This window comes from Panulirus ornatus, chromosome 32 (assembly GCF_036320965.1).
Source record: "Panulirus ornatus isolate Po-2019 chromosome 32, ASM3632096v1, whole genome shotgun sequence".
NCBI classification, from domain to species: domain Eukaryota; kingdom Metazoa; phylum Arthropoda; class Malacostraca; order Decapoda; family Palinuridae; genus Panulirus; species Panulirus ornatus.
The window spans coordinates 19,993,664-20,005,996 of NC_092255.1; the positions used below are offsets into that span (position 1 = coordinate 19,993,664).

Consider the following 12,333-nt stretch of genomic DNA (forward strand, 5'->3'; position numbering starts at 1 on the left):
TATGATGCAAATAACAAAAGAAAAAGATTTTGAATGGCACTCAAAATGCCTAAAAATGGTGAGCTAAAAATTAAAGAAATTACTAGCTACCTCAAGAAAGACCTCAATTCAAAAACACAATAAGATCTTCATAATTCATCTCAGGGATCACCATCTTCCCACAACTGAAGTGTTTTAGTTATATTTCCATATTGGAACATACTAGTTATCTGCAAAAACAGATTGCATGTAGTCATAAGGCAACAAAATAATACTAATAATCAATAGTAACTGAGTGTCTTCAGCAATAATCACCATAAGAAGTGGATAAGACTCCCTACAATGCAAATATTAATTCCTTCAAAAGGGATTAGTAGTATGAGACGAGCTGCATGCCACCTGTGACAAAGCACCTGTACCACTGAGTTGTGTCAAGCAGCTTTTGTGAGAGAATGTGTCATTGGACAGTGTCAAATGCTTTGTTGATGCCTAATGCCAATAGTAGTGCAGAAGAAGGGTTGTGGTTGGTTGAAACTATCTAGGATACGTTATGGGAGGTCATGAGAAGCAAGGTGGTGGAGTGGTTGAATCAGCAGACATATTGTATAAGTGAAAGTGGGATGTTTTGTTTCATTCTGTCGTGGATCAGTTTTTCACAATTTTGGGTACTGTGGATGAAAGGGCAGTAGGAGGATGGGAAGTTCAGTGGGTTGGAGGGTTTTGCAAGTTTCTAGGTGTTTGGAATTTTGTTGTATAGCCAGAAATGGTTGAAAGTATCTGTAAGAGCTTCGGCAGATTTACACTAGTGGTTATGGGTTAGGGTTAATGGCACCAGCTTGCATTAGTAACTGGGAGAGGATGCCTGGGTTCTCATTTCCAAGAAGTAAAAAAAGAAAAAAAAAATGTGTGTGAAGGTGTAAAATGGGTAAAACCCATGGTCCCACACAGCAGCCAGGGACTACTAGAGGCTGTTCTCTATGGTGAACAGGAAGAGTTATTCCTTTGGGGAAATAGTTCATCTGTGATTGATAAAAGACATCCAGATGTGTATGCATGTATATCATCCCTGGGGAAATGAGAGAAAAAATACTTCCAATGTATTCCTTGCATGTCGCAGAAGCCAACTAAAAGGGGTTGGAGAAGGGGGCTGGATATACTCCCCTCTCTTTTTACTTTTCCAAAAGAAGGAACAGAGAAAGGGGCCAGGGGGGCCAAGTGAGGATTTTTCCCTTTAAGCCTCAGTCATCTGTTCTTGATGCTAACTCACTAACATGGAAAATGGCAAATACACATGTAAAAAAGGAAAAAAAAAAAAAAAAAAGAATATATGGTGTGGAGATAAGTTACTAGAAGCAATGAAATGTTTTTACCAAGGATGTAAGGCATATGTATGAGAAGGAAGAGCGGAGAGCGATTAGGTTCAGCAGGGGTGAGGGACAAGTTAATTGAGATGTAAGTTTGAACAGGGAAAAATTGGAGGAAGTGAAAAGTTTTAGATATCTGGGAGTGGACTTAGCAGCTACTGGAACCATGGAAGTGGAAGTGAGTCACAGGGTGGGATGGGGGGATGAAGGTTTTGGGAGATGAAGAATGTGTGGAAAGAGAGAACATTATTTCGGAGAGCAAAAATGGGCGAAGATTCTGGGAGTGATGAAGAATGTGTGGAAGGAGAGAATGTCATCTAAGAGAGCAAAAATGGGTATGTTTGAAGAAATAGTTCCAACAACATTCTATGGTTGCAAAGCATGGGCTAAAAATAGGGTTGTACAGGGGAGAGTGGATGTGTAGGAAATGAAATGTTTGAGGACAATATGTGATGCAAGGTGGTTTGATCGAGTAAGCAATGAAAGAACAAGATAGATGTGTGAAAATAAAAAAGAGTGTGGTTGAGAAAGCAGAGAAGGGTGTGTTGAAACAGTTTGGACATATGGAGAGAATGAGTGCGGAAAGGTTAACAATGAGGATATTTGTGTCAGAGGTGAAGGGAACAAGGAGGACCGGAAGACAAATTAAGGTGGAAGGGCTGGAGTGGAAAAGATTTTAGCAATCGGGTCCTGAACATATATGAGGGTGAGTGGTGTGCAAGGAATAGAGTGCATTGGAACGATGTGGTATACCTGGGTTGACATGCTGTCAACAGACTTGAACCAGGGCATGTGAAATGTTTGGGGCAAACCATGGGGGCCTGGATGTGGATAGGGAGCTGTGGTTTTGGTGCATTACACATGACAGCTAGAGGCAGAGTATAAATGAATGTGGTCTTTTTTTGTCTGTTTTTCTGGCACTACCTCGCTGAAGCAGGGGGTACCAATACTTTTTCTCATGGGGCGGGGTGTCACCAGGAATGGACGAAGGCAAGTATTAGTGTGTAAAAGTGTATATATATGTATATGTCTGTATGTGTATGTATATATGTTGGTATGTATATGTGCATGCATGGGCATATATATATATATATATATATATATATATATATATATATATATATATTTTTTTTTTTTTTTTTTTTTTTTATACTTTGTCGCTGTCTCCCGCGTTTGCGAGGTAGCGCAAGGAAACAGACGAAAGAAATGGCCCAACCCCCCCCATACACATGTACATACACACGTCCACACACGCAATATACATACCTACACAGCTTTCCATGGTTTACCCCAGACGCTTCACATGCCTTGATTCAATCCACTGACAGCACGTCAACCCCTGTATACCACATCGCTCCAATTCACTCTATTCCTTGCCCTCCTTTCACCCTCCTGCATGTTCAGGCCCCGATCACACAAAATCCTTTTCACTCCATCTTTCCACCTCCAATTTGGTCTCCCTCTTCTCCTCGTTCCCTCCACCTCCGACACATATATCCTCTTGGTCAATCTTTCCTCACTCATTCTCTCCATGTGCCCAAACCACTTCAAAACACCCTCTTCTGCTCTCTCAACCACGCTCTTTTTATTTCCACACATCCCTCTTACCCTTACGTTACTTACTCGATCAAACCACCTCACACCACACATTGTCCTCAAACATCTCATTTCCAGCACATCCATCCTCCTGCGCACAACTCTATCCATAGCCCACGCCTCGCAACCATACAACATTGTTGGAACCACTATTCCTTCAAACATACCCATTTTTGCTTTCCGGGATAATGTTCTCGACTTCCACACATTTTTCAAGGCTCCCAAAATTTTCGCCCCCTCCCCCACCCTATGATCCACTTCCGCTTCCATGGTTCCATCCGCTGACAGATCCACTCCCAGATATCTAAAACACTTCACTTCCTCCAGCCTCTCACCATTCAAACTCACCTCCCAATTGACTTGACCCTCAACCCTACTGTACCTAATAACCTTGCTCTTATTGACATTTACTCTTAACTTTCTTCTTCCACACACTTTACCAAACTCCGTCACCAGCTTCTGCAGAGGTATAAGTTTGTTGAGTATTCCTGGTAAATTATATGGGAGGGTATTGATTGAGAGGGTGAAGGCATGTACAGAGCATCAGATTGGGGAAGAGCAGTGTGGTTTCAGAAGTGGTAGAGGATGTGTGGATCAGGTGTTTGCTTTGAAGAATGTATGTGAGAAATACTTAGAAAAGCAAATGGATTTGTATGTAGCATTTATGGATCTGGAGAAGGCATATGATAGAGTTGATAGAGATGCTCTGTGGAAGGTATTAAGAATATATGGTGTGGGAGGCAAGTTGTTAGAAGCAGTGAAAAGTTTTTATCGAGGATGTAAGGCATGTGTACGTGTAGGAAGAGAGGAAAGTGATTGGTTCTCAGTGAATGTAGGTTTGCGGCAGGGGTGTGTGATGTCTCCATGGTTGTTTAATTTGTTTATGGATGGGGTTGTTAGGGAGGTAAATGCAAGAGTTTTGGAAAGAGGGGCAAGTATGAAGTCTGTTGGGGATGAGAGAGCTTGGGAAGTGAGTCAGTTGTTGTTCGCTGATGATACAGCGCTGGTGGCGGATTCATGTGAGATATATATATATATATATATATATATATATATATTATCCCTGGGGATAGGGGAGCAAGAATACTTCCCACATATTCCCTGCGTGTCGTAGAAGGCGACTAAAAGGGGAGGGAGCAGGGGGGCTGGAAATCCTCCCCTCTCGTTTTTTTTTTAATTTTCCAAAAGAAAGAACAGAGAATTGGGCCAGGTGAGGGTAGTCCCTCAAAGGCCCAGTCCTCTGTTCTTAACGCTACCTCGCTAATGTGAATAAGAGCAAGGTTATTAGGTACAGTAGGGTTGAGGGTCAAGTCAATTGGGAGGTGAGTTTGAATGGAGAAAAACTGGAGGAAGTGAAGTGTTTTAGATATCTGGGAGTGGATCTGGCAGCGGATGGAAACATGGAAGCGGAAGTGGATCATAGGGTGGGGGAGGGGGCGAAAATTCTGGGAGCCTTGAAGAATGTGTGGAAGTCGAGAACATTATCTCGGAAAGCAAAAATGGGTATGTTTGAAGGAATAGTGGTTCCAACAATGTTGTATGGTTGTGAGGCGTGGACTATGGATAGAGTTGTGCGCAGGAGGATGGATGTGCTGGAAATGAGATGTTTGAGGACAATGTGTGGTGTGAGGTGGTTTGATTGAGTAAGTAACGTAAGGGTAAGAGAAATGTGTGGAAATAAAAAGAGCATGGTTGAGAGAGCAGAAGAGGGTGTTTTGAAATGGTTTGGTCACATGGAGAGAATGAGTGAGGAAAGATTGACCAAGAGGATATATGTGTCGGAGGTGGAGGGAACGAGGAGAAGAGGGAGACCAAATTGGAGGTGGAAAGATGGAGTGAAAAAGATTTTGTGTGATCGGGGCCTGAGCATGCAGGAGGGTGAAAGGAGGGCAAGGAATAGAGTGAATTGGAGCGATGTGGTATACCGGGGTTGACGTGCTGTCAGTGGATTGAATCAAGGCATGTGAAGCGTCTGGGGTAAACCATGGAAAGCTGTGTAGGTATGTATATTTGCGTGTGTGGACGTATGTATATACATGTGTATGGGGGTGGGTTGGGCCATTTCTTTCGTCTGTTTCTTTGCGCTACCTCGCAAACGCGGGAGACCGACAAAGCAAAAAAAAAAAAAATATATATATATATATATATCACATACAAACCTCCAACAGCCAGGATCAAACCTGGGACCCCTTGTGCATGAGGCAGGCATGCTAACCGCTAGGCTAAGGGACTGTATAATAGGAAACAACTATTCGAAATACTAAGTACTCGAATACCCTTCGTCTCACAATGGTGAGCAACGGGGTCTATCGGTTGTTTCAGAACAGAACACATAGCCAGCTGATAGCGTTTTACCAGGTTCGATCCTGGCTGCTGGAGGTTTGTATGTTCTATGAAGGTGCGCGTTCATATACACTTTATTCGTATTCATAGAACTCCGCGTTGTACAGTCAGGTTCGGTAAAACGCTATCAGCTGGCTATGTGTTCTGTTTGGAAACAACCGATAGACCCCGGTGCTCACCATTGTGAGACGAAAGGTATTCGAGTACTTAGTATTTCGAATAGTTGTTTCCTATTATACAGTCCCTTAGCCTAGCGGTTAGCATGCCTGCCTCTTGCACAAGGGGTCCCAGGTTCGATCCTGGCTGTTGGAGGTTTGTATGTTCTATGAAGGTGCGCGTTCATATACACTTTATTCATATATATATGTGTGTGTGTGTGTGTGTGTGTGTGTGTGTATATATGAGCAGATGAGCCATTCTTTGTTTCCTAGCACTACTTCACTGATGAGGAAAACAGTGATCGTCTGTTTCCTTGCGCAAACTCGCTAACAAGGGAGACAGCAACAAAGTATAATAAATCATATATATATAAAAAAAAGCATGTGCTAAGACAAAAATATTACTAGTGTTTTTATGAAAAAGATTATAATTCTAAAGAGAGTTTCAAAAATCCCAAAAGAATCTGAACCTTTGAGGAACAGTTAAAAAGATTCCAAAACTGACTGATACTGTCTCCAAGCAGACACATGCACATTGTGAAACAATTCATTGGTACATTCACCATATTTCAGATTGCAATAGTCTTCAAGAAATTCATACACATAAATTACAAAGTCCAGACCTCCCTCACCCCAGACTGAGGTAGTCTAAGATCACTGCAGAATCAGGCAAGACAAACTGCACAATTTTAAAAAGTTCTGGAACTACTTAGGGTTACTTAAGACACTAAACTCAGAAAGCAAACAGTTTTGGAGAGACTCTCCAGGACATGAAATTTGTTTGAGAAGAGGAAAAATGTAGTTCAAACACTTTCAACCACAATCAAGAAAACTATAGCCACTGTCCTTGCAGAACATCAGAGACAGATGTTGGTAAGAGGACATTTACTTGGGAGAAAATATCCACGTGGAGATTTCAATGCCCACCATCCTGTTTGGCTCAACATGGACTCTCAAGATCCGAAGTAAACTACTTATAAAATAACTACATTACTTCAACATACTAAACATATATAACCAGCCAGCCAGGATCCCATCCACCAGTACTCAACCAAACTTACTAGGCATTTCCTGAGCACACCAGTACTGCCACCAAAATCCATCCACAAAACTATACAAAGACAGACTGCCCAGCATTAATATAGTACAGAGAATCCAACCACTAAAACTTTACCATATATGATTTGCCATCCCATATCATGGCATCTCTCACTTCATCTGCATCATCAACCAAGACAGTAAGATGTACATACCATAAGGATACAGTGAGCAATATAACCCAAACATCTCAACCAAAGTAAATGATGTGAAACTGACAAACATGTTTAGACATAACCACTCACCACCAACAGGATCATGAAACTAATACATATCAAACAATGCCACCACTAACCCAAAGACAAAAGCAAACAAACTGGCACTCCTTCCTTAAAACTAAGAATGAAAAATTCCAAAGGACCCAACTCCTATGAAAATTGGAAAAAAATCCACAGCAGTAGCAGGGAAATGATGATTTTGATGAAAACTATACTCTTTTCCAACATCAGGCCTTTTCACTTGTGGTTTACTATCTTGCAGGTGGATAATGGATACATAGCTGAGTTTAACAAAACCACATAAGATATTGTTTGTTATATATATATATATATATATATATATATTGAAGCGATGTGGTATACCAGGGTAGACGTGCTGTCAGTGGATTGAATCAAGGCATGTGAAGCGTCTGGGGTAAACCATGGAAAGCTGTGTAGGTATGTATATTTGCGTGTGTGGACGTATGTATATACATGTGTATGGGGGTGGGTTGGGCCATTTCTTTCGTCTGTTTCCTTGCGCTACCTCGCAAACGCGGGAGACAGCGTCAAAGCAAAAAAAAAAAAAAATAAATAAAATAAAATATATATATATATATATATATATATATATATATATATATATATATATATGGGGGGTGTGTGGAGGTCGGGGGCGGAAGTGGGTGTGTTTTGGGGGAATGGTGGTTCCAGCGGTGTTGTGTGGTTGCGGGGTGTGGGCTATGGATAGAGTTGTGCGCAGGAGGGTGGATGTGCTGGAAATGAGATGTTTGAGGACAATGTGTGGTGTGAGGTGGTTTGATCGAGTAAGTAACGTAAGGGTAAGAGAGATGTGTGGAAATAAAAAGAGCGTGGTTCAGAGAGCAGAAGAGGGTGTTTTGAAATGGTTTGGGCACATGGAGAGAATGAGTGAGGAAAGATTGACCAAGAGGATATATGTGTCAGAGGTGGAGGGAACGAGGAGAAGTGGGAGACCAAATTGGAGGTGGAAAGATGGAGTGAAAAAGATTTTGTGTGATCGGAGCCTGAACATGCAGGAGGGTGAAAGGAAGGCAAGGAATAGAGTGAATTGGATCGATGTGGTATACCGGGGTTGACGTGCTGTCAGTGGATTGAATCAGGGCATGTGAAGCGTCTGGGGTGAACCATGGAAAGCCGTGTAGGTATGTATATTTGCGTGTGTGGACGTATGTATATACATGTGTATGGGGGGGGGGGGGGGGGGGGGGGTTGGGCTATTTCTTTCGTCTGTTTCCTTGCGCTACCTCGCAAACGCGGGAGACAGCGACAAAGTATAAAATATATATATATATATATATATATATATATATATATATATATATATATATATATATATATATATATATATATGTGTGTATATATGTATATATATATATATATATATATATATATATATATATATATATATATATATATATTCCCTGGGGATGGGGAGAAAGAATACCTCCCACGTATTCCCTGCGTGTCGTAGAAGGCGACTAAAAGGGAAGGGAGCGGGAGGCTGGAAATCCTCCCCTCTCGTTTTTTTTTTTTTTTTCCAAAAGAAGGAACAGATAATATATATATATATATATATATATATATATATATATATATATATATATATATATATATATCATCCCAAGGATAATATATTATATATATATATATATATATATATATATATATATATATATATATATATATATTCCTGGGGATAGGGGAGAAAGAATACTTCCCACGTATTCCCGGCGTGTCGTAGAAGGCGACTAAAAGGGAAGGGAGCGGGGGGCTGGAAATCCTCCCCCTCATTATTTTTTTTTAATTTTCCAAAAGAAGGAACAGAGAAGGGGGCCAGGTGAGGATATTCCCTCTAAGGCCCAGTTCTCTGTTCTTAACGCTACCTTGCTAATGCGGGAAATGGCGAAGTTTGAAAGAAAAGAATATATATACATATATACATATATATATATATATATATATATATATATATATAGTCGACATACTGTCAATGAAATGAACCAGAGCATATGAAACGTCTGGAGTAAACTATGGAAACGTCTGTGGGGCCTGGATGAGCATAGGGAGCTGTGGTTTCGATGCATTTCATATGACAGCAAGACTAAGTGTGAATGAATGTGGCCTTTTTGTTTCCTCGCTGAAGTGGGGAGTAGCAATACATATATATATATATATATATATATATATATATATATATATATATATATATATATATATATATATATATATATGTATGTGTGTATGTGAGTGGGTTGGGCCATTCTTTCGTCTGTTTCCTTGCGCTAGCTCGCTAACATGGGAGACAGGGTCAAAGTACAATAATAATATTAAAAGTATGCTTATTCATAAACTAACATTCAAAATACAAACAAATTTTGCTGACTAGCTGTGAAACACTATTCTATATATATATATATATATATATATATATATATATATATATATATATATATATATATATATATATATATATATAATACTTCCCCATTAATATAAAGGCTTTAACATTTTCTGGTCTTAATGGCAAAGCTGAGAATATTCTAAGTAATAACAAGATATAATAACTGATATTCATTTTCTTCCACATTGCATATAAACATGATCAAACACCACCATACTAATAACACACCAGATGTAATATTTTGATTCATCTTTCCAAATTCCCCAGTTCTGTCAGATTTTATAAAATGTTATACCAAATGATGAACACATAGGAGATAATACTTTTAAATATTCAATAAAAAAACAAAATCTTCACAGGGAAACCAAATCATTCAGCTTTTATAAAACACACTTCTTGCATAAAGAGTTACACCATATAACACTCACATACTAAGACATGGATTTTGTATCAAATTGCAGTGGAAAAGTATGAAGCAATTACCTGAGTGTAAAAGTTCATGTCATTTCAACTCACTAGGAATAACTTGAAAATGAGTGTAATGTGAGAAGCTGTATGTAACAGATCAAACCATGAATTTATGAGTCAGTTCAATAAAGAAGGAAAATATATCACCCATAAAGAAATATCTTCTGCTCTTACTCAAGTCATGAAAAAAAAACATACTTCAAAAACCCTAATTATTAACAAATTCATTACAGTAGCTTCATTATCATCTTATCTTTGCTTTTATCAAATAAAGAATGATAAATGCACAATTGTTATACAAAATAGACAAAATTTTTGAAACCTTACTAAAACGTATTAAGCAAACTTTAAGTATCAACAAGTGCGTGTAAACAAATAAGAAATAACACAGCAAGGGTCAGAGGGTGAAAAAATAGGTATGGTTGGAGGCACTGCACTTAACATGCATGAGAAAATGCCTTATTATTCATATTCCACAAGAAGTAAACTATTCTGTCAGTCCCCTCACGAATAACTACTGTATCTGCCAACTAGCATTAACAAATCTCAATGATCCAGATGGTCAGAGTTTTGTATCAATATAAATTTGTGATCAGGCTCTGTTTTCCCACGACATAAACATTAACAATACTGATAAAATTTTATACATATCCTTTACATAGTTCCACACAAATCTTTACAACATGACTGTTAAAGCTATAATAATTACAACATGACTGTTAAAGACATAACATTTGTATTTCCAGCAATAAACAGTTACAAAACTGATGGAAGGAGAACCTTTGGGGTTGAATTTAAATGTAAGCAAATGTTTGAAGTCTTTCAGCTCCCAAAATTTCCAAAGAAACACCTGTTTAATAATGCTTTCTTTACACCTTCCTCAAACCCAGAACTATTCTGTAATTTCACTCAATAAAATCCTACATATAAAATCTCCATGAAGTTTTCTGAAGTAATTCAACAACTTCCACCTAACACAGTAATGTTTAAAAGATGCTTATAGTAATTCACACTTTGAGGTACTAATCAAAGTGCATCCTACTCCAACCATTCTACAATTGTCCAGCCATGTACAAAAGTCTAAATCTTCAAACTTACTCAGTACCTAATTACACTCTAAAATATGATGTCAAACTTCAAATAACTTATGGTGTAATAATGGTTTCTATGTAAGTCAACATTGAAGACTCCCACTTGTTGCAACGAATTCTATCCGAAATTAATAATGTCTACATTAATCTCCACTTATTCAATGAACATTCATGTAAATGAGGTGCCATTAATATATGTACAGGAGGTCCCATCTTGCTCACACCAAGTGACCATAAACTCCAAATCAACTTTCCAGATCAAAATATTTGCAAACAACCTTCAAAAGCCTGACCTACTTTTGCAACATTAATAATATTAATGATTCGTATTTGAACTTTCCACCAAGTAGGTAGTGTATAGGGGGCAGGGTTCACCTCCTATTTCATAGTTCACGTCCAACAGAATTGGGTCAACCTCCTCCCAATACCCTTCAAAAACCTCCAACTTTCTAATTCTCTTTTCAAACCCTCGACAGTACAATAGCATGAGTAGCCACACTTCCAAACCCTTAACACCTATCTTCACCTCACGGCAGGAGATGTGTACATCTCTATACCCTCGATATTTACTTGTGTCTGACACACTTACACTTACACTTACATAAACAACTTGGGTGTTTTGTCATGTTTCATTAACACACAACACCACTCGACTTGCCCACTTAATACTTCCCGACATATCGTGGCGATCTTTCTATCCCCAAACCATACTTCACTGCAAGAGTTGTATTAATAAGTGTAAAGCTGTGTGCCAATACGCAATAAACCGAGAGATAAGAAACCGAAGCGCGAGAGAAACCCTGGCGAGTAGAAACCAGGCAAATCCCTTCAAATACGTCAATTTTCAACGGTATTCGCCGTATTTCGCAGCAAACCACCGGAATTCAGCATTTCACTCGAAATACCGGGCATGGAGAGTGAATTCCTAGGAGTGCATGTCAGGCGAGGTCATGATGCTGGAAAGAAGAGGGCGGGGAGACTAAAATCTTGAGAAGTAATCACGCTGTGCATCCCCACTGTTTGTTGTTCTCACAGTAAACCTCACTTAACGATCAAGCATACTTCAAACACAGTTAATGGCCAAACTAAGCAGAATTTGCGGCAAACAACGTGGTCAACTTACGGTGCGTATCTTGTAGCATGAACTCGAATCAAGTATCACGTCGAATAAATTCGATAAAGGCACTAAAACGTAATATTACATATTTCTCCCACCAACCTGTTCCTAAACGGGGATGGCGGGAGCTTAATGCGCATGCGCCACCACCCATCAGTGCTGCCACATGGTCAGGTCGACTCACCCTTAATTCTCACCTTTTCTTTTACGCTTTCACCGTCATATTAACAACATAAATCACAAACAACCTTAAAAGTACTTATAATATACCATATACTCCAGTTTTTATGGATTTTTTCGAAGATAAAACCTTATCCTACCAATAATTAACGAGTGTTGGTGGTTGGTATGAAGTAACTCGCCGGGGAGAAGGGACCCGACGGGGAGGAAACACTGGCCACTGATAGAGACAACTTTGTGTGTGGGGATTGAAATTCTTGGTCTGGGGACCGCAGACTGTCTGAACCCATAAAAATTAT

The 12,333-nt window shown here is 39.3% G+C and overlaps 1 protein-coding gene across 3 annotated transcripts in view; it reads right to left on the reverse strand.

Moving 5' to 3' along the window:
* Nucleotides 1–11,994, reverse strand: part of LOC139759134 (uncharacterized) — a 73,574-nt gene extending 61,580 nt beyond the window's left edge. For 2 of the 3 annotated variants that reach the window (XM_071681118.1, XM_071681116.1), the window contains exon 1: nucleotides 11,861–11,990. In XM_071681118.1, coding sequence (XP_071537219.1) covers nucleotides 11,861–11,879 — 19 coding nt within the window. In that variant the 5' untranslated portion in view covers nucleotides 11,880–11,990. Of the gene's footprint in view, nucleotides 1–11,860 lie in introns of all 3 variants that reach the window. The other variant, XM_071681117.1, reaches the window with a different exon arrangement.
* Between the last annotated feature and the right edge of the window lie 339 nt (nucleotides 11,995–12,333).